General features: G+C 44.4%; 1 protein-coding gene and 1 pseudogene across 5 annotated transcripts; one reads left to right on the top strand and one right to left on the bottom strand.

Annotated features, from left to right (window-relative positions):
• Positions 1-4,582: 4,582 nt before the first annotated feature.
• Positions 4,583-12,609, bottom strand: LOC119622021 (protein SSX3-like). 5 transcript variants are annotated; one of them, XM_073013224.1, is made up of 7 exons: positions 12,541-12,609; positions 11,998-12,112; positions 11,379-11,474; positions 9,487-9,536; positions 7,031-7,166; positions 5,424-5,528; positions 4,583-4,683 (listed from the first exon to the last, which is right to left on the bottom strand). In XM_073013224.1, exons 1-7 carry the CDS (start codon positions 12,607-12,609, stop codon positions 4,583-4,585), a joined length of 672 nt encoding a protein of 223 aa, XP_072869325.1. The 5 variants fall into 5 exon arrangements, with proteins under 5 accessions (XP_072869325.1, XP_072869323.1, XP_072869326.1 ...); XM_073013222.1 differs by lacking the exon at positions 5,424-5,528 and adding an exon at positions 12,265-12,371 and having other exon boundaries at positions 12,522-12,609; XM_073013223.1 differs by having other exon boundaries at positions 4,624-4,683; positions 5,383-5,528.
• Positions 12,610-12,784: 175 nt separating this feature from the next.
• LOC119623059 (ornithine aminotransferase, mitochondrial-like) lies at positions 12,785-14,693 on the top strand (annotated as a pseudogene).
• Positions 14,694-22,648: the final 7,955 nt, after the last annotated feature.

The raw sequence follows: 22,648 nt of genomic DNA on the forward strand, positions 1-22,648 counted from the left end.
GTCACCATCTTGGCCAGGCTGGTCTCGAACTCCTGACCTCAAGTGATCCACCCACCTCAGTCTCCCAAAATGCTGGGATTACACGTATGAGCCATCACACCCAGCCTGTCAGTTTTCTTTTGGAGAATAAACAGCTTGAGCCTCGTGCCGAAATGCAGGGGAAGCTGCACCCAGACAGGTAACAAAGTATTATATACAATAACAGATAGGTTTTCTACATACCAATAACAACCATTTAGAAAACCAAATTGAGAAAAATTACACTTATATAGTGACAAATATACATAAAATATCTAAAACCAGATGATTGGAGCAAGATGGCAGATAGATCCTGTGCCCGACTCAACATTCCATTGAACTGGGAAGAAAATGTTTTCAAGGGTCAATTCTTAACAGTAGAGGAAAATAAGAAAACGTGTCAGTGGTCCACCAGATATATTGAGGCATTCCTGGGAGATAGAGTAGATGGGATCAGACTGATAGAGAAACCCAAGGAGATAAGACCACAGCTCAAATCACTGCAGGCAAGAGATGCTGTTTGTTTTCTGAGATAGACTTACTCTGTCGCCCAGGCTGGAGTGCAGTGGTGTGATCTCGGGTAATTGCACCCTCTGTCTCCTGCCTCAGCCCCTACAGTAACTGGGATTCACAGGGACCCGCCACCACGGCCGGCTGATTTTGGTATTTTTAGTAGAGATGGGGGTTTCGTCATGTAGGCCAGGCTGGTCTCAAACTCCTGACCTCAAGTGATCTGCTTGCCTCAACTGCCCAAAGTGCTGGGATTACAGCCTGAGTCACGGTTCCTGGCCAAGAGATGCTCCCTGTAACAAAGCATCTGAAAAACTCCAAACCCAGAATTTAAAAAACACGGAGCAGGAAAGGGCCTTAGGATAATCATCAGGTAGGTTAATTTAAAATTTCATTGGAAACATCTGAATCAGCCAGATTCCCCTCCAACACCACACTCAGATTGTCAGGTAGTACCCACTTTTTCCTCTAAGATGAAACTCTTATAATTGTTCATTAAAGAAAGTGAAGGCCTGGCGAGGTGGCTCATACTTGTCATCCCAGCCCTTGGGAGGCTGAGGCAGGAGGATTGCCTGAGACCAGGAGATCTAGACCAGCCTGGGCAACATAGTGGGTCCCGTCTCTAGAAAAAATACAAAAACTAGCTGGGTGTGGTGGCGTGTGCCTATAGTCCCAGCTAGTTGGGAAGCTGAAGTGGGAAAATCCCTTGAGCCTGGGAAATCGAGGTTGCAGTGAACTGTAATTGTATCACTGCACTCCAACCGGGGTGACAGAGTGTGATCCTGTCTCACAAAAACCCAAAAAGTGATGTATCAGAACTTGGTGTAACTTCAGCCCTTCACAGTAATAATGGAGAGAAACACATTTGTGGAGAGGGGACCGTGTTCACTCTTTATCTGTACATGATAGACAGATAGTCGGGAGCTTTATATAACCAAGGAACCTAAGGAAAAATGTTCCCTGTCACGACTCACAATCTTCCAGCCACTCTTCCTTGCTCCTGTTTTGTGGGCTGGGGAACCCAACTTATGGATCCCATCATCCCAGGGAGAAAGAAAAATCAAATCCTTCAGCATCTCTTTTAGGGTATCCTCTCCTCTATTTGCATGGAGGATAAGGCTCTCGATATCTAGTAGTCGAATGTTTCATTTGTGTAATACAGACCTATATTGGGATAAAATAGAATTTGTTTCCTCTGAGACACAGGTAGAGGTACGTCCACACTGACCCGGGTGGCAGCCACCTCTTCCTGCAGTGCCAGGCAGGACATGCTCACAGATCTGGGGAACTTCTGCTGCTCCTGGAGCCCCACAACCTCCTTCCTGGCACCCTCTCCCTCTGGTGGCTGTGACAGCCCACACTAGGCCTTGGGTCTCCCCTGCTTCTTTGCCTGTCCCTCTTCTGCCCACCCTGTATATCTCTGTCTCCCACTGTCCCCACTATGACCACGATTGCCTCTCCCTCCCTGCACTCTCCCTCTCTGAGGGCTCCTTGTCTTGGGTAAATGAACCCACAGCCTCTACCTTGCGACTGGGGACAGAACCTGGGGCTTGTTCAATTCTCCCTCCCTCCATCACACACACTTGTCCTCCTTAATGTTTCTAGAGTCAGTGAGCTCCAAACTCAGCCCCTCCTGTACCTGCCAGCTGTAGGACCTGTGACAAGATGCCTACTATCTGTCTGGGACTCCGTCTCTCATCTATCATATAGGCATAATGACGATAGTGTCCTCCTTCCAAGGCTGGGGAGAACTAGGAGGCCAAGGTGATGGACTATGGACTGCCAAAACAGCTCCAATCCTGCCTCCACCTGGAGCTGGTGTTTCAAGTCCAACAATGATCTGTTCTAAAATAGACTCCCCTCTGCCCTTCCCTTCCCCACAACTGTTTCCCCTCTGCACTGTGCAGTGGTACCTGTGAGAAAGAAGTGTCCCATTCCCAAATCATCGTCCCCACCCCAGCCCCCAGACCCTTGGTTGGTGAGACGTTTGATGGGCAGTCTCATGCTTCTGTCCAGGGGACTTTCCCACCATTGCTCCCCTGCATGGAGACTAAGTGGACTCTTCTATTCCCTGTCCATCACAGGGTCTACCGTGCACACATCTTCCTCATTCCTCCACATTCCCCAGATGACGACTTCATCTGTGTCTCCTCCCACATACTCCCAAAAGGACCGTCCCAGACCTTGAACCTGAAAATTGTTCAGAGAGTGAAGGCCAAGATGCCCAACCACCTGCTGCAGAATCCTGTTCCAGGACTGAAGTGTATAGTCTCCATCAAAATAAAAACTGGAGGCCAGGCACGGTGGCTCACGCCTGAATCCTAGTACTTTACAAGGCCAAGACGGGAGTATTGCTTGAGCCCAGGAGTTCAAGGCTGCATTGAGCTATGATCATGCCACTGCACTCCAGCCTGGACAGAGCAAGGACCCCGTCTCTGGAAAAAACAAACAAACAAACAAAACCAATGGACAAAACCAGCAACTGGAAACATCCTCCTCTAGAATGGTGGTCAGGAACATCTGCCTGCCTTCTTCCCTGATGTCTCTCCAGCACCTAGAACGGCACTCAGCACGAGGATGCACTCATTAGGTTTTTGTTGATTAAATGACTCCTTTGACACAGCAATTCCACTTCTAAGAATCTCTCCTAAAGAAATATTCAAACACGTACACAGAGCTGTGTGCACAATAATGAGAGGAGCAAACAACTGGGGAATGTTTGTAAATGTTTATTAACTGTCAATAACTGATACAGGGAATCGGATGAGGGGAGTACATGCTGAACAGGAAACAAAGATGGGAGATGCTTATAGTACTTGGTGTGTGTTTGTGTGTGTATTTGTTGTGTGTGTGTATGTGTGTGTGTGTGTATAAGTGCAGAGGAAAATCGGAAATTAAACACTCAGACCTGCCCTCAGTAGTCACATCTAGGTAGGGAGGAGGGTAGTGCTGTTCTATGCAGAGAATACCTGACTATACTTGTTTCCTAAGGGAGGTGCATGGACGTACAAACCAAAATACGCATTAAGTATGTCTTACTCGTCAATGAAAATGCTAATATCTAACAGAATGGCACACTGCAAGAAAAAACAATGGAAATGCTAACATTGAACTCTTGGCACACTAAGAAAAATGATGCTCAACTTTTCACTGTTGTGAACACTCGCTTTCACTTCCTATACACCTGATGACGAGGGGTCCACAGCCATGCCCATGTTCGTGAAAGGTCACCACGTTCTGCTTCTCATCATGGGCATGTGTCATATCACCGACGCTGAGGCAAGAAGAGAGAAAGAAAGTAAGTGGCAGTGAGTTCCCACTGCCCAATAACTCAATCTCAACTCCGCCTGACCTGCAGACCCTGCACACTCCGATTCTGCCCTACCTCAGGACCTGCACACGCCTTCCACGGTTCCTGGAAGTGAACCATCTGCTCATGCCACAGTGACTTCCTCGCCTGGATTATCAATTCCTAGGCTAGAGGAAGGTGTGGCCCGCATATCAGGGCTGACCTGGGGTTTGGGAACCCACAGCATCCTGGGTAGGGAGCATCTCTGGATATACAGTGCAGGAAGTAGAAAGAGCATGGGAAATCACCCGGGCATGGTGACTCATGCCTGTAAACCCAGCACTTTGGGAGGCAGAGGTGGGTGGCTCATAAGCTCAGTAGTTCAAGAATAGCCTGACTAACATGGTGAAACCCCGTCTCTACTAAAAATCTAAAAATTAGCCTGGTGTGGTGGTGCACACCTGTAATCCCAGTTACTCAGGAGACTGAGGCAGGAGAACCATTTGAACCCGGGAGCTGGAGGTTGCAGTGAGCCCAGATCATGCCACTACACTCCAGCCTAGGCAACAGAGCAAGACTCCCTCTCAAAACAAAAGAAAAGGAAAGAGCATGAGAAATCTCTTCATTCAGCCTCAATGCTGTACCCAAGAAAATTATGAGAAGAGAATGATTTGGGGAACAAGTGACAAGATGGGACACCAGTACCATAACAGAATAGCACATCTGCAGGGATGTGGGGGATGAGCCGAAGGTTCACTTACGGAGTTACTCTTCATCTTCCTCAGGGTCACTGATCTCTTCATAAATCACCAGCTGCTTTCTCTTATGCAGTCTGTGGGTCCAGGCATGTTTCCCCCTTTTGGATCCTATGATGGAGAAGAGTTGGAAGATGAGGGTTGGGTAGGCTGGAGAGTGTTAGGCTCTGTTTTCTCCAAAAAAGGAGATGCCTCCCCAGTCCCAAGTGCCCATGGGCCTTCTTCATCCAGCTTTTCACATTCACTAGCTTAGAGAGGCTGACAGCTTAGACCCACACCAATACAGGCCAAATGCCAATGAAAATTTTAGTTTCTGCCTCCTTCCGTTGTCAGGTTTAGATTCCCAACATCTTCACTTACGGGAACATTCACCCATTCTTCCTTTCATTCAGCACGTATTTAAGGGCATGCAGTCATACCTTGTTTTATGGCACCGCATTTTCATAGTGCTTCGCATATGCTGCAATTTTTTTTTGGAAATTCTCATCAATTTTACACTTCTCCATTATTATTATATCTGTTATGGTGATCTGTTATCAGTGAGCTTTGATATTATGACTGCACTTGTTTTGTTGTTCTTTAGTGTTTTAAAGTAATTTTTGTTTTTTATTTTGTGGTTCCACAGTAGGTGTATATTCTTATGGGGTACGTGAGATGCTTTGACACAGGCATGCCATGCGTAATAATCACATCATGGCAAATAGGGTCTCCATGCCCTCAAACATTTATCCTTGTGTTACAAACAATCCAATTACACTCTTTTAGTTTTTTTTTTTAATGTACAATTAAGTTATTATTGACTATAATCACCCTGTTGTGTGAAATCGTTTTAGGGGTAACAAGAACTGTACCCATAGACGATGACAAACTTAATAGATGAATGTTATGTGTGGTCTGACTGCTCCACGGATGAGCTCTTCCCTGCCTCTCTTCCTTTTCTTGGGCCTCCCTATTTCCTGAGACACAGCAATACTGAAATTAGGACAGTGAACAACCCTACAATGGCCGCTAAGTGTTCAAACGAAAGGAAGAGTCGCATGTCTCTCACTTTAAATCAGACGCTAGAAATGGCTAAGCTGAGTGAGGAAGGCATGCTGAAAGCCAAGACAGGCTGAAAACTCTGCCTCTTGCGCCAAACAGCCAAGCCGTGAATGCAAAGGAAAAGTTCTTGAAGAAAATAATAATACTAATACTCCAGTGAACACAAGAAGAGGAAAGCAAAACTGCCTTACTGCTCACATAGAGAAAGTGTGTGTGGTCTGGACACAAGATGAAACCAGCCACAACATTCCCTTAAGCCAAAGTCTAATCCAGAGCAAGACCAGAATGCTCTTCAAGTCCGTGAAAGCTGAGAGAGGTGAAGAAGCTGCAGAAGAAAGGTGTGAAGCTAGCAGAGGTTGGTTCATAAGGTTTAAGGAAAGAAGCCGTCTCCATAACATAAAAGTGCAAGGTGAAGCAGCAAATCCTGATGCGGAAGCTGAAGCAACTTACCCAGAAGATCTAGCTAAGGACACTGATGAAGGTGGTTACACTAAGCAGCAGATTTTCAATACGGATAAACTAGCCTTCTATTGGATGAGATGCCATCTAGGACTTTCATAGCTAGAGAGGATTGACTCCAACTTTGAAGAAGTTCTACTGTGGGTAAAATGCTGTCCAATAGCGTCACATACTACAGAGATGTGCTTCATGAAAGGGAGAGCTAATCGATGTGGCAAATTTCATTGTCGTCTTCTTTTAAGAAACTGCCACAGCCACTCCACCCTTCAGCAACCACCACCTTGATCAGCCAGCAGCCATCAACACCGAGGCAAGACCCTCTCTCCACCAGCAAAAAGAGTGTGACTCACTGAAGGCTCAGAAGATTGTTAGCACTTTTAACAATGAATTGTTTTAAAATTAAGGTATGTACATTTTTAGACATAATGCTACGGCACACTTAGTAGACTACAGTATAGTGAAAACATGATTTTATGCACTACGAAATAAAAAAATATGTGTGTGTGACTCTCTTTATCGCAGTGATCTGAAACTGAACCTGCAATATCTCTGAAGTACACATGTACTGTGTATCAGGCATTGAGCTGAGTAAGATATGATCCCAGGTTATCACAGATAGAATTGCTTGAGCACCTTTCATGTCATCTGGCCTTCTAGATTAAATTTAACGCATCCAAACCATTTATGAACTCTGACTCTTTATTTCCATCTTATGGACTAGGAATCTGGAATTGAGAAAATTTGGAAGACTTGCCCCAAGTCACGCGGTTTTTTATATGGATGACAACTCCAGTCTGTGTCTCTGGAAGTCATGTCTAACATCTCATCTGGAGCTGGGTGAGCTCCTCAGCCCAGCCTGGACCCAGGCTTATCTGGGATCCATGCCACACACCCAGTCCCCACACCTGAACATAGCCAGGGAAGCCAGAGGGGTTGTTCCCGAACTGTTTCCTCCTACCAGATCTCTTGTTAATCTTCTCAGAGGTATTTGGTTTTCCCGGGGGGCACAGCTGTTTCCCATCGTTTTGTGGGCCAGATGCTTCTGGCACTCCCTTCCAATCATTTCCTTCTTCTGCTGGCTTCTTGGGCATGATCTTTACAATGTGAAGGTCACAGATAAACAGTATCAGTGACATTTCTATAGTGCTTTAGAGCTTACAAAGCATCTTCACATGCATTACCTTAATCAATGTTCTCAACAATGCTGGGAGAGTCACACTTGCCTAAATTAGGAAAAACCTGGGAGATTAGAAGGGAAATGAATAGCCTAAGTGAATGGGGTTTCCAGGGCTAGAATGCTTATCTTCACACTCTTTTAAGACTGGCATTCTTGGCCGGTCGTGGTGGCTCAAGCCTGTAATCCCAGCACTTTGGGAGGCCGAGTCGGGCAGATCACGAGGTCAGGAGATCGAGACCAGAATATCCTGGCTAACCCGGTGAAACCCCATCTCTACTAAAAAATACAAAAAACTAGCCGGGCGAGGTGGAGGGCACCTGTAGTCCCAGCTACTCCGGAGGCTGAGGCAGGAGAATGGCGTGAACCCGGGAGGCGGAGCTTGCAGTGAGCTGAGATCCGGCCACTGCACTCCAGCCTGGGCGACAGAGCGAGACTCCATCTCAAAAAAAAAAAAAAAAAAAAAAAAAAAAAAAAAAGAAGACTGGCATTCTTGCAAACAGCAAAAATCTCCATGTAATTGAGAGTTTGGTATACAGAAGATTTGGAGAAAAATAGCATTCTAAGAATTCACAAGGTCTACACAGCGAACAGCTTCAAAAAAATACAAGGGATCCCATATAAGCTTTTAGAAAGCTGCTGGGAGAGTAAATGTAAAAACATAGAGAGGCAACAAAACATTGCTGAGAAAGATGGTGTGGGGAGATGAATAAAGGGAAGTGAGAGGGAAAGAAATGATTTCCTGAAATTAATCTAGGCAGCAAAGAAAGCAGTACCAGATATGGCATATCACCCTACCGAGGCACCAACATTGAATGTGGAATTCAGTGAGGTGGTACCCATACCAATTCTGCTCGCATTGGGATGTGTCACTGACCAACAATCTTACGCTACCTTTTTTTTTTTCTTTTTTTTTTTTGAGACAGAGTCTCGCTCTGTCACCAGGCTTGAGTGCAGTGGCATGATCTCGGCTCCCTGCAACATCCGGCTCCCATGTTTAAGCCATTCTCCTGCCACAGCCTCCAGAGTATCTGGGACTAGAGGCAGGTGCTACCACAGCCTGCTAAGTTTTGTATTTTTAGTAGAGATGAGGTTTCACCATATTGGCCAGGATGGTCTCGATCACTTGACCTCGTGATCTGTCTGCCTCGGCCTCCTAAAGTGCTGGGATTACAATCGTGAGCCACCGCGCCCAGTCCTTAAGCTACTTTTTATTCAGCTCCCTCACTTATGAAATAGTGAACAATACATGTAAAATAGGCTAAGGGAAAGTCCTCTCTGAGCTTGTAAACACTGTTTAAATGTAATAATAATAACAATTAATACCTTTCTGGATCCTTCTTTGAATTCGGTCTCCACACTGGCAACCCAACTCCCAGATCCCTTTACCCTCTAAACCAGAGTTGAATCTGCACTTGTGGGGTCACTCATTCAGGGGCCTCCGAGGGATTCCCTGGACTGGGATTGGGGCTTCCCAGATGCCCCAGGTGCAGACAAGGCCCTCAAGGAGCTCACAGTAGGGAGGGGTCAACAGTCAAAGGGACTCTTAGGCCATGTGAGTGGCCCCAGTTACAGAGCAAAGGCCAGCTGATCCTTCCTGTTGCGAGAGTGGGTGTCTCAGTGGAAGAACCAGCAGGCCCTATGGGGTAAAGCCCTAGTGAGCAACATCTGAACTTCATAAACAAATGCAAACGTGAATGAGCTTTAAATGGCTTGGAGTTCTGGATTAAACTACCACTGCCACTGTGCCCCAGGAAATTCTTTAATATCTCTGTACCCCGATAGCCTCATTTTATTATTATGTTGCTGACAACTAGGATCTATAACATGAACTATGATTCTTTGCTTCTATTGCATGGACCAGGAATCTGGAGCTCAGAGAACTTAGAAGATTTGCGCCAAGTCACATGGCTTTTGTATGGATGAAAACCAAAGTGTGTGACTCATTATTATTTGGAGATAATAATAGAAACAGTGTCATAGAGATCTTCTTAAGGATTAAATAAATTAATCCATGTGAACTGCTTAAAATAGTATCTGGCATCACTATGAAAACAAAAGAAGTATTAAGGATCACAGCTCTTAGTATTATCAAGCTGTTAATGCTACATCAGTTGCTGTGATAGACATGGGGAGAAGGAGGCAATGAGGGCATTTTTGATATTCTCCCACTCTTAACAGTGTTCACATCCATGAAGGGACAAAGGTTCTCTGGTCCCTTAGATTTGAGAGATACTCACCTTTGGGAAGATTCCCTGGAGCCTGCCGAAAGTCATCTGAGGACGTTCAACTGAAAGAGAATACATAAGAATTTTTCTTGGTTGGTAAAGATTTCCAAACTCTAGAGAGACTTCTGTGGCATGAGGGCATTCTGCAGCGGAGGGTTATGAGTCCACTCACTGTTAAGGAGTTGAGATTTGCTTCTGAATTATGTTTAGTCATGGTTGGTGCATTTGTCTGTGGCATCAATTCAGAATTTTCTATCTCATGGTTTATCAAATGGGGGTTAAACCCCATCACAGTCTCAACTTATATCATTACATATCTTTTACTTTTGCCCAAATAATTAAGTTGATTGGTTGGGAATCTGAACTCTATCCACTCAAGATGTACAATAACTGAAAATCATTGTACACTTGAAATGGGTGAATCTTATGGTATGTGAATTAAGCTGTTAAATGTGTGATGAACCATGGATGATTTATTCCAGTGGCTCTGAAATATTTTCAGTATAAAGACACTCCTTTAATGTCAAAAACTTGGCAGATACTCAAGCACTGGATTTTCAGATCTCTTATAGTGATGGTGGGACACTGTAGAACCTGGCCTGTTTCGTTGGGGAGTAATAGGTCTATTGGAGACGGTTTGGATATTCTGACCTTGTCTTATAATTGTGTTGCCAGAGCAGAAGGGCCAGTAAACACATACGTCCTCTTTATATTCCTGAAATGTACAAAGCTCTCTACCCAGTAACCTGTCTTTTTTTTCACCCTATGTTATCTCTGCTCTCTGAGAAGTGGGAAAGCTCTCTGTGTGTTGGATGAGGGATCACTCTTTCAAACTCTCTTCCAAGCTCATCATGGAGAATCGGGGTTGGTTGGGAATGAGAAGACTATTTGGTTTTGACAACATACAGAAAAACAGCGATCTTTATTACATAATGGGTCATCACCCTCACTCCTAAGATACTTATCCAATACCTACATGCTGTTAATGAGACAAACTCTGGAAGTTTTTGGCGGATCTATAGTTTTAATAGTTTCTTTCTTTTTTTTTTTTTTTTTCACTTGTAACACTTTCTTAACTGTCCTTTGATTCATTAACAGTGCTTAGAAGAACAATACGTCCTTTAAAAAAGAAATATTTCAAACACACAGAAAAGTATAGGGAATAATATTGAGTTCAGTCGGGTCTCAACATCACCCCACAGCTATGTTAGGTCTGATTTATTTATTCAGAATATTAGAAATACTACAAACAGGCCGGGTGTGGTAGCTCACACTTGTAATCCCAGCACTTTAAGAGGCTGAGGCGGGTGGATCACCTGAGGTCAGGAAGTTTGAGACCAGCCTGGCTAACATTGTGAAACCCCATCTCTATCAGAAATTTAAAAATCAGCTGGGTGTGGGGGCGCATACCTGTAACTCCAGCTACTTGGGAGGCTGAGGCAGGAGAATCACTTGAACCCAGCAGGTGAAAGTTGGAGTGAGCTGAGATTGCCTTATTGCACTCCAACCTGGGCGACAAGAGCTAAACTCCGTCTTGAAAACAAAAACAAACAAAACACACTATCAAGAAGTCACGGCTGTAGCTATCTGTGCAGCACTCACCAATCCCTGCCCTCCCTCCTCCACTTACAGCCAGTCACCTTAATTTGATGACTTTTTATTCACATTCATGTTTCTATACATTTACCATTTACTTATTTTCCATAAAAATATATATTCTTATTTTGCATGTTTTAAAATTTTATATGAATAGCCTCTGTAGTTAACTTTCTGTATGCATTTTTTTTTTCACTCAGCCCTGATGTGTATAAGGGAAAAAACGCCTGAGGATCTTTCCCAGGTAGCTGAGCTGAAAAGTAGCTGGGCTTGAGGAGACCCTTTCCAGCCCCTTCCCATCTACTCACCCTGATTCCCACGGTTACAGTCATTATCAGAATCATTCCCCTGGAAGTCTGTGGCCCGTTTATTACGCATGAAAGGTGGGAGGGTGACCTTGAAACGTAGAAAGAAGCAAAGTGTTTACTGCTTAAGAGAGAAGTTTAGGCCTGGAACAGTGGCTCACGTCTATAGTACCAGCACTTTGGGAGGCTGAGGTGGGAGGATTACTTGAGGCCAGGAATTCAAGGCTGCAGTGAGCTATGATTGCACTACTGCACTCTAGGCTAGGTGACAGACTGAGACTCTGACTCAAAAAAGAAAGAAAGAGAGAGACAAACCGAGAGAAGGAAGGTGGGGGTGGGGAGCGGTGGGGGGTGCCGGGATGCCACAGAGACGGTTGGGCTCATCAGAACAGACGTCTATGGGAGAGAAACATGCAGGATCTAGGTACGAGCTCCACTGTGGCCAGCCCCTGCCCTCAGCCCTGACAGAATACAGAAGAGCAGAACACCCAGAAGCTGCCTTGTGACTTTTCCCTGAACAAAGGAAGATGTGGGGTACTTTCTGCAGCCTAAGAAGTAGCCAAAGCAGAAAAAGGGATGCTCATATGTCCCCAGACTTGTTGTACCTAGAACTTTCTGTTACCTAGTTTAGTCATGGCCTCATACTTTCTCTTCATATACACATAGATGATTTTCTCTGAGGTTTTCATCTTTTCCCAGTCTTTCTTAGAGAAGTATTTGGCAATATCATCAAAAGCCTAGAAAAAAAAAAAGGAATTCTGGCAGTGACTCAGCTAGGCATGTCTGCCATTCAGCTGGAGCCACTTCCTGTGTGCTGGATCTGGGAAGTGGGGATGATAATCCGTCCTGGTTGATGCCATGGCTAACTGAGACAACATCGGGGACCTACCCTAGCTTCTTTCCTGCCACACAGTAGGGCTTTAATACTGCTGGCTGGCTCTCTTCCCACCTTCCAGAATGGACTGAGAGTCACCAAATGAAGTGCAAGGTCACAGACTTGTCTCCAGGATGCTAGGTGATGACAGAGTGAGGGTAGGGGGCTCCCAAGGCTCCAGATCTCCCCGAGACCCTGCTCCTTGTCTCCAGTATCTCTGTTCACCCCTCCTCAGAAACCTGGTCACCCCACACTGTCCCCTGGGTCACTACTCTGCCCCCTCCAGGTCACCTTTTGTATCTTCTCTGGTGTTTGAGCATCATCCCTAGCTCTCTTTGCATAGTCTTCATCTCTGTTCATGGCACCGGGACCAGTCTGACCTGCAAGAGAAACTGCCTGAGTCTTTCCAGCTGCAGGACCTTTGGTCCTGTGGAGGGAGAAATCTGTAAAGGCCGGTCACACTCAGTCACCTGGAATCAGGTGCTGCATTTCTCCATCCGGGGCTTATCTGTCCGTGAGTAAGGGGAGAAGTCAGATGAAAACAGGGAACCAGGGGTCTCTGGGAGAAGTATTGATTGGGGATAACAGGTTTCCTATGGGCGAAGCAGCCTTGTGTCTTTAGGAGGAGGTTGGCTACTCTTGTTAGTAGTTTCCCTAGAGCTAGGCTTACCCTGAAAGCTGTGCAGACCCTTGTTGTGGAGGCAGGGATGTGACTGTGTAATTGTATTGAGTGGGGGCGTTCTGACCCTGCCACTCAATAAATAAAGGAAGGGAAGTGAGTCCCAGAGATAACATGGTCTCTCTGGTGATGGATCTGATCAGGCAGACGGATGGGGGGTTCTGCTCTGTTGAAGAGAATTGAGCATGACTACTATGAACGGATTTAGAGGCTATTACTGGGTGATTTGTAAATTATTAGAATGAAGAGAGCTAGAATTTCTGAGACTAAAAGAGCCCGCCAACACTTAGAATGTGGGGCGTTTCAAGATGTAACAATCCGCCAGGAGTGGTGGTTCATGCCTGTAATCCCAGCACATTGGCCAATCCTCCCACCTTGATCTCAGGAGTATGGGCATGCACCACTCCGCCCCCACTAATATTTTTATTTTTGTTTTTTAGTACAGATGGTTTTGCTATGTTGACAAGTTGGTCTTGACCTCTTGGGCTCAAGCGATACTCCCGCCTTGGCTTTGGGACTGCAGGCATGCACCACCTTGCCTTTTGCTATATTTCCCAGGCTGGTCTTGACCTCCTGGGCTCACTCAATGATTTGAACCCAGGAAGCAGAGGTTGCATAGAGCTGACATCATACCACTGCACTCCAGCTTGGGCGACAGAGCAAGATTGTCAAATAAATAAATAAATGGAAGAAAGAAAGAAAGAAAGAAAGAAAGAAAGAAAGAAAGAAAGAAAGAAAGAAAGAAAGAGAAAGAAAGAGGGAGAGAGAGAAAGAAAAAAGGAAAGAAAGAAGGAAAGAAAGAAAGAAAGAAGAAAGAAAGACCAGTTGAAACTCTGTAAGAACAATAAGCTTTGTGGTATTTTTACTTACCCTCGTCCCATCTCATGTTCCCAGCTTGGTACTGTTCATTGTTGATGAAATACAGATAGGACTGGCCAAAAATGGTAGATGGCTGGCTATTGATCATGAAAATGTCAGACCTGATATAGTCCTCCTTGGAAAGGCCCTTTCTAGGGGTTGATACTCTGTGACTGCGGTGCTGTGGGACGATGGCATAATACTGACCATTAAACCAGGGGAACATGGTTACACATATGGTGGCAATACACTAGGCTGTTACACATTGCAGCCCTTGAGGTTTTAGAAGAAGAAAACCGTGCTGAAAATGCAGAAAAAAATGGATACTATCTTGAGAAATGAACCCATGAAGCTACCTTCTGATGCTGTAACTGCCGTAAGAGGAAAATGATTGCTTTATTTATTCATTTAGTTATTTTTTTGAGTCAGAGGTTCACTCTGGTTACCCAGGCTGGAGTGCAATGGTGCGATCTTGGCTCACTGCAGCCTCTGCCTCCTGGGTTCAAGCGATTCTCCTGCCTCAGCCTCCTGAGTAGCTGGGATTACAGGCATGTGCCCCTGTGCCCAGCTAATTTTTGTATTTTTAGTAGAGATGGGATTTCACCATGTTGGCCAAGCTGGTCTTGAACTCCTGACCTCAGGTAATGCACCTGCCTCAGCCTACCAAAATGTTGGGATTACAGGCATGAGCTACTGTGCCCAGGAGGAAAAGAATTTTAAACGCAATTGTTATTCAAGACAACAAAGGTTGTGATGCTTGGAAGGTATGTCTACGACTTCGAGATTGTGGACTTCTGGCCGAGCCAATCCATGATGACATCATGAGGTTTCGCCTCTGCTAGTAGTCAAGGAGGATGACATTCGAGAGTCCAGTGAAATCATTAACAAGACTATCTTGTCGTTCTAAGTGTAGCAGCTGTTTTCAGTGGTGCTTGGGAGCCGGCTGCAGACAGGTGGTCCTGTAAAAGCTCTGCTCTTAATGCAGGCACATTCCACTCCCATGTGTCTTCAAAACCTTTTTCTGGAATATATGTTTTTTTTTTTTTCAGTTGATACATAATAGAACAACGTTTATGAAGCTCCCTTTTGCTTTGTAACATAATAGAATGTAATGACATCTACATTCAGTGAAACTGTTTTGATGTGCAGAACATGGCCGGGTACAGTGGTTCATGCTTGTAATCCCAGCATTTTGGGAGGGCGAGGTGGGCGGATCACTTGAGGTCAGGAGTTTGAGACCAGCCTGGCCAACATGGAGAAACCCCATCTCTACTAAAAATACAAAAATTAGCTAGGTGAGTTGGTGGGTGCCTGTAGTCCTAGCTACATGGGAGGCTGAGACAGGTGAATCACTGGAACCCGAAAGGCAGATGTCGCAATGAGCCGAGATCATGCCACTGCATTCCAGCCTAGGTGACAGAGGGATAATCCCTCTTGGGGGAGAAAATAAAAGGTACAGAACATTTCCATCACCACAATGCTATCCCTTGTGCTACTCATTTTTAGTAATACTCACTCTCCTCCCATCCACCATCCCTACCCCCTGGCAACCACTAATCTGTTTTTCATTTCCACAATTTTGTCTTTTCTACAATGCTGTACAAATGAAATATATAGTATATGACATTTTAAGGGCTTATTTCACTCAGCATAAATACCTGGAGATTCACCCAAGATATTAATATTTGTGTATCAATAGTTCATTGTTGCTGTTGTTGTTGAGACAGTCTCACTCTGTCTCCTAGGCTGGAGTGTGGTGGTAGATTACAGGCATGCATCATCATGTCGGTCTAATTTTTGTATTTTTAGTAGAGATGGGTTTCCCATGTTGCCCAGACTGGTCTCGAACTCCAGGCCTCAAAGGATCTGCCCTCCATCCACCTCGACCTTTCAGTGCGCTGGGATTACAACGCTCAGCCTACCATTGAGTTTTGAGAGTACTATACATATCCATTATATATTCTGAATGTGAGTCCTGTCTTGGATATGTGGTTTGCAAATATTTTCTCCTAGTCAAGACCGTGTTTTTTCATCCTTTTAACAGGGTTTCTTGCAGAGCACAAGTTTTAAATTGGGTGAAATCTAATTTATTTGTTTTCCTTATGGATTATGCTTTTTGTATCATTCACTATGCCCTAGACCTCAGACGTTTGTCCTATGCTTTCTTGTAAAAGTTTTTTTTTTTTTTTAGTTTTATATTTTAGATTTAAATTTATGACCCACTTCAGGTTTTTTTGTATAAAAACATGAAGATTAGGTCTGGTTTTTTTTTTTTTTTTTTTTTTTTTTTTTTTTTTTTTTTTTTAGCCTATGGCTCTGCAACTGCTCCAGGACCATTTGTTCAGCAGATGATCTTTCCTTCTTTTTGTCTCTTTGTAAAAAATCAGTGTGGGGATATTCATAGGTTCTCTATTTTGTTACAGTGATCTGAGTGTCTATTCTTCTCCCAATACTATACAGTCTTGATTCCCGTAGCTATATAAGAAGTATTGAAATATGGTAGAGCCATTCCTCCCACCTTATTCTTCCTTTTCAAAAATTGTCTTAGCTATATACACACACACACACACACACACACACACATATATACAAACATATATATATATTTTTTTGAGATGCAGTCTGACTTGTGTTGCCGAAGCTGGAGTGCAGTAGGGTGATCTCGGCTCACTGCAACCTCCGCCTCCTGGGTTCAAGTGATTCTCCTCTCTCGGCCTCCCTAGTAGCTGGGATTACAGGCGTGTGCCACCAAACCTGGCTAATTTTTGTATTTTTAATAGAGAGGGGGTTTTGCCATGTTGGCCAGGCTGTCCTTGAACTCCTGACCTCAAGCAATCTGCCCGTCTCAGCCCCCCAAAGTGCTGGGATTACAGGCATGAACCACCGGGCCCAGCATTGTCTAAGCTGTTGAAAATTTGTTACAGCAGCAATCAAAAATGAAAACACATGGAAACATTTATTAGTGAAACAAAAGAGAAAGTTAAGAAACAGACTAATCTATATGCAAACTTCAGCATGCATTTCCAAATGGGGCGAAAGATGATGGGTTGTATAATAAATGATTGCTTGACAAGTGTCTATCCATTTGAAAAAACGAAGATTAAATCCTTACTGTGAACCACATAAAATAACAAATTCTAAAAATTCAGTGACGTAAATGTGAAAACATGAAATCATAAAGAACTAGATGAAAATGTGGTAAAAGATTACAGTGTAAGACATCTTGAGTTGGCATAGGCACTTCCTGACATTACACCAACGCTATAAACAATGAATCTGACATAAAGATGTAAAAATTAAAGTATCATCTAATTCAGAAGACACCATAAACAACTGTTTAAAAAGGTAAATTTTGGGGAAGTTGGTGAAGCATCCACAATAAATCAACAGTAACCATCTCTAATATAAAACAAAGCTTTTGCATATCAACAAGAGAAACCGGAACAACCCAATGAAAACATGTGTTCAGGCATGGCACTACTTCACCGTATAGCAGAAAAGGATTACAAAATAGAAAGTATGAAAGGAAAATAATAAAGGAAATGGAGAATAGATCCCAGAAGTTTCAACGTTCATCCAATAGAAGTTCCAGAGATAGGCCAGGCGCAGTGACTCATGCCTATAATCCCAGCCCTTTGGGAGGCTGAGGTGGGCAGATCACCTCAGGTCACAAATTTGAGACCAGCCTGGCCAACATGGTGAAACTACATCTCTACCAAAAATACAAAAATTAGCTGGGCATGGTGGCACATGCCTGTAATCCTAGCTACTAGCAGCACTGAGGCAGGAGGATCACTTGGACCTGGGAGGCAGAGGTTGCAGTGAGCCGAGATCATGCCACTGCACTCCAACCTGGGCAACAGAGTAAGACTCCATCTCGAAAAAAAAAAAGTTCCAGAAGTAGAGACAGAGAATAGAAGGACTGGGCCTGGCACCATGGCTCAGGCCTGTAATCCTAGCATTTTGGGACGCCGAGGCAGGCAGATCACCTGAGGTCGGGAGTTTGAGACCAGCATGGCCAACAGGGTGAAACCCCATCTTTACTAGGGGTTGGTGGTGGGCACCTGATATCCCAGCTATTGAGGAGTTCAGAGCAGTTCCCAGTAAGAAAACCCTTGATGGTTTGGCCCCACTGGGGGATGACATGTCTTCAAGTGGGAAAAGGTCAGAGGCCACAGATGGAGGATCAGCCCAGGTGGAGCTTTCTAAGTTGCATTCTTTTTTCTCCTTGTTTTCTGGAAGGCTTATTACCTGTTCTGTGAACATACAGAGCAGACACTTGGCAGGGCTGGCCCAGTGCTAGCCCAAAGTGGCGTGATAACATTAAGGAACAGGGGACTTGGAAAGCTCCTAGAAAAAGTGCAGACTCATCAAAGCTGGCCAGTAACTGAGCATTCCTTTCCTACCTCTCCCTCTGACCTCTGAGCTAGACAACTACAACCAATATCACTCACCCATAGACTCCCTCCACACTGTAAGGCAGAAATCCTGTAAGCGTCTCTGGGGGCTCATAGTCTAGGGACTGGAAAGAAGAATTGGCTCAGTTCAGCTCTAGAGGCTCCGTATCCTACGACCTATCAATCCAGAAACCCTGAAACTCACGTGGAGTGTCTGGGCTGACACATCTTCCCAGGCACAAAGAGTTATATAGAAAAACTGTCAGATAGGCCAGGCGCAATGGCTCATGCCTGTAATCCCAGTACTTTGGAAGGCTGAAGCGGGAGGATCCCCTGAGGTCAGCAGTTTGAGACCAGCCTGGCCAACATGTCGAAATCCCATCTCTACTAAAAATACAAAATTAGCTGGGCATGGAGGTGCACGCCTGTAACCCCAGCTACTCAGGAGGCTGGGGCAGGAGAATCACTTGAACCTGGGAGGCGGAGGTTGCAGTGAGGTGAGATCACACCATTGCACTTCAGCCTGGGCAATAGTGAAACCGTCTTAACAACAACAACAACAAAAGGCTGGGCATGGTGGCTCACGCCTGTAATCCCAGCACTTTGAGAGGCTGAGGCAGGCGGCTCACCTGAGATCAGGAGTTCGAGACCAGCCTGGCCAACATGGTGAAACCCCGTCTCTATTAAAAATACAAAAATTAGCCTGGCCTAGTGTCACACGCCTGTGGTCCCAGTTACTCAAAGGGCCAAGGCAGGAGAATTGCTTGGACTCAGGAGGCAGAGGTGCAGTGAGCCAAGATAGAGTCACTGCACTCCAGCCTGGGCGAAAGAGCAAGACTCTGTCTCAAATAAATAAATAGAAAGAAAACCTATTGGATAGATTCGATATGAAAACATTAACTGCTCAAATAAATAATTCAGTGGAATAGATTCGATATTAAAACGGATATAGTTGAAAAGGCAATTACTGAGCTGAGGAAATGAGTTTGAAGAATTCATAAAAGTAATGGTAATGGATAGAGATGAAGTAAATGAAAGAAAAGTTAATTAATAGGGAGGATAGAAGAATAAATGTCGAAACACATCTAATAGTAGCCTTATAAGAAGAGAATATAGTCATTAAAAAGGAGAGTGTACTTTAATAAGTAATGGATGAGAATTTCTCAGATTTAGACAAATGTCTTAAGATTTAAAGGGATCATCATACACACACACAGATACACACACACACAGGAACAGTGAAACGAAAAATTGTGGAAGACAAAGAAAAAATATTTTTAAAATGATCAGAGAAATAGCAGGTTACTTACAAGGAAAAATATTTAAACCTTCATCCGATCTCTCAAACACCACACCGGAGGCAAGGATATAATGGTGTAATAACTCCAAAGTGTTGAACGAAAGGAATTTTTATTTTTTTTTAGACAGAGTCTCACTTTGCCACCCAGGCTGACTTGCAGTGGCATGATCTCGGCTCACTGCAACCTCTACCTCCCAGTTTCAAGCGATTCTCCTCCACAGCCTCCTGAGTAGCTGGGACTATGGGTGCACAGCACCACACCTGGCTAATTTTTGTACTTTTAGTAGAGATGGGGTTTCGCCATGTTGGAGAGGCTGATCTCGAACTCCTGACCTGAGGTGATCTGCCCGCCTTGGCCTCCCAATGTGCTGGGATTATAGGGTCAAGCCACTGTGCCCAGTGAAAGAAAGGAATTTTTATATTTGCTGGAATACGGCAATGTCAAGCATATAACACTTCAGGAGACTGAAGACATAGGGAAATGTTAAAGCAAACAAGTATTTATTGCACTTATTAAAGACTGTAAGGAAGGGCCAGCTGCAGTGACTCATGCCTGTAATCCCAGCACTTTGGGAGCCCGAGGCAAGAGGATTGGCTGAGCCCAGGAATTCAAGACCAACCTGGGAAACACGGTGAAACCCAGTCTGTACAAAAAATACAAAAATTAGGCGGGCATATCAAGTTCCTGGGTCTGTAGAGAATTAAAAAAAAAAAAAAAAAAAGCTGGTTTTGGTGGTGCGTACCTGTAGCCCCAGCTAGTTGGGAGGCTGGAGCAGGAAGATTGCTTGGACCCTGGAGTTTGAGGCTGCAGTGAGCTAGGATTGGGTCACTGCACTCCAGCCTGAGTGACAGAGTGAGACTTTGTCTCTGAAAATATAAAAAAGATCATAAGGACGATTTTATTCAGAGCGGGGACTACTGTGCTAGGTACAGGGACCACTGCAATGGGCTCTTGCGGTGGGATCGTGATATTAGGATCGACTTCAACTCCACCAAGGACAAGTGAGGATTTGTAGTCAGGGATTAGGAGCAGGAGGTCAGAAGATGGAAAATTACTTGGAGGAAATCTCAGTGTGCAGGGGGATTCTGGCTAAACTGACTTGACAGGATTTTTGCTGAAACCGGCTAAATGGGCAGAGTCTCTGGATGAAGGACAGAGTCTGAGGTTGGGACCTAGTCAGAAACAGGACTCAGAGGAGCCTCACTCAAGTTTGGTCAAAGGAGGGTGACTCTCTCTGAAAGCATAAGCAATAAAGTCAACAGCAGTAAAATGAATGGATCACAAAGGAGAATTTTTGTGCAATGCTAAGCAGGACTCTGCTTTAACCATTGTGAAAGTTGATTATGTGAAGTGAGTTGTTCTTAGTTTTTTATAAATTCTTATTTGCAGAGAAAGCCTTCAGGTACTATGCTTCAGAGAGAATAGGTTGTAACATGTTTTGTTTTTGTTTTGTTTTGCTTTTGTCTCAGAAACAAAAAAAAAAAAACCTAATAAATGCAGTTAAGACACTATCTTAAAACAAATTCCCCGTTTTCTTACACTGATTATTTAAAAGATAAAGAAAAACAGATCAACACATTAAGAAAACCTAATTCAAACCTAGAGGAGCAGACTCGTCCTGCTCCAGTGTACCCTTGACACTAATGTTCGATTTTTAGAAAAACTGATAAAAAATTTATTTTCAATACTAACCAATCTGATCATATATAAGACTGCCTTCCCAAAGCTCATCCCTCATAAACCCTCAACGACTTGTCTAGAGACTCTATCATTTGCTCACCCCCAGTCTTAGTCCCATAATTTTTCATTTTTATATTGGACTCCAATCTAGGTACCAGTAAAATGTTAGAGGAAAGGCATAAACTGAGGAAAGGACTCTTAAGCAAAAAGAGTCCAGGGAAATTCTCAGCCTATCAAGATTGCAAAAGACACTAAAATTAGGAGAGGCACTGTCAGGAAGGTATGCTCTAGAGAGAAAGTCAAGAATGGGGCCATGTTTGCTAGTGCTGAAGAGATTAGGCACGCGACTCAAGGAGCTCTTCCACTATGCTCCGCCATAGCTGGTAATAGAAATGATATTACCTGGGAAAGATCCACAAAGGACCTGCTGGTCTAAAGGTGTGAATCACTATGACATACATTCTGAGAGGAGGGCTATGGGACCAGAGGGGAGAGCTTCAAGCTACAGAGGATTTTTCTGAGTCCTTGAAGCCAAATGGAATTTGTCCTGCTAGATTTCAAAATGGTTGGAAGCAGCGACTCCTTCCTTTCTTCCATTTTCTCCCATTTGAAATGGAAACATCTGTAACTATTATCCTACACCTGTCCCGCCACTGTATTTTTGGAACAGATAACTTGTTTTCTAGTGTCACGAATTCACAGCAGGAGAATTTTGCCCCAGGATGTTTCATAACCAGAGTCTCATCCATATCTGTTTTAGATGAGGAGACTTGGTACTTCTGAACTGATCTTATTTGGATAAGATGTCGGACTTCAGCAAATGTTGTACGGTTTGAGACATTTGAGGATTTGGGGACGGGGTGCATGTATTTTGCATGTGGGAGAGATGTGAATCCTCGGGGGCCAGAGGGCAAACTCTGGTAGACTGAACAATGTCCCTCCAAAAGATAGCCACATGGTAACCCCTGGAACCCGTGAGTGTTAACTTACAACAAAAAAAGTGATTATGTTGGTCAGGTGTGGTGGCTCGCACCTGTAATCCCAGCACTTTGGGAGGCCGAGGCGGGTGGGTCACGAGGTCAGGAGTCCAAGACCAGCCTGGCCAAGATGGTGAAACCCCATCTCTACTAAAAATACAAAAATTAGCTGGGCATGGTGGTGGGCGTCTGTAATCCCAGCTACTCAGGAGGCTGAGGCAGAGAATTGCTTGAACTCGGGGGGCAGAGGTTGCAGTGAGCCGAGATCACACCACTGCACTCCAGCCTGGGTGACAGAGTGAGACTCCGTCTCAAAAAAAAAAAAAAAAAGTAATTATGTTAAAGATCCTGAGATGGGGGAGATTCTCCTGGATTATCTGGGTGGGCCCTAAATGTAATAATGAGTGTCCTTATCAGATTGAGACAGGGAGATCTGACACAGACAGAAGAGAAGAAGGCAGTATGACTGCCATGGTTTGAATGTCCCCACCAAAACTTGTGCTGAAA

Source organism: Chlorocebus sabaeus, chromosome X (genome assembly GCF_047675955.1).
Source record: "Chlorocebus sabaeus isolate Y175 chromosome X, mChlSab1.0.hap1, whole genome shotgun sequence".
Taxonomy (NCBI): domain Eukaryota; kingdom Metazoa; phylum Chordata; class Mammalia; order Primates; family Cercopithecidae; genus Chlorocebus; species Chlorocebus sabaeus.

Bases quoted from the DNA above. Each gene is read 5' to 3' on its own strand.
- LOC119622021 (XM_073013222.1), bottom strand. From the start codon at position 12,609: ATGAACAGAGATGAAGACTATGCAAAGAGAGCTAGGGATGATGCTCAA. The intron at 12,372-12,521 runs GTAGTGACCCAG...CCTGGAGACAAG, and splicing joins GGTGACCTGGAGGGGGCAGA to TCTGTGACCTTGCACTTCAT. The intron at 4,684-7,030 runs GTAGGAGGAAAC...TCTCCATCATAG, and splicing joins GAAGATTAACAAGAGATCTG to GATCCAAAAGGGGGAAACAT.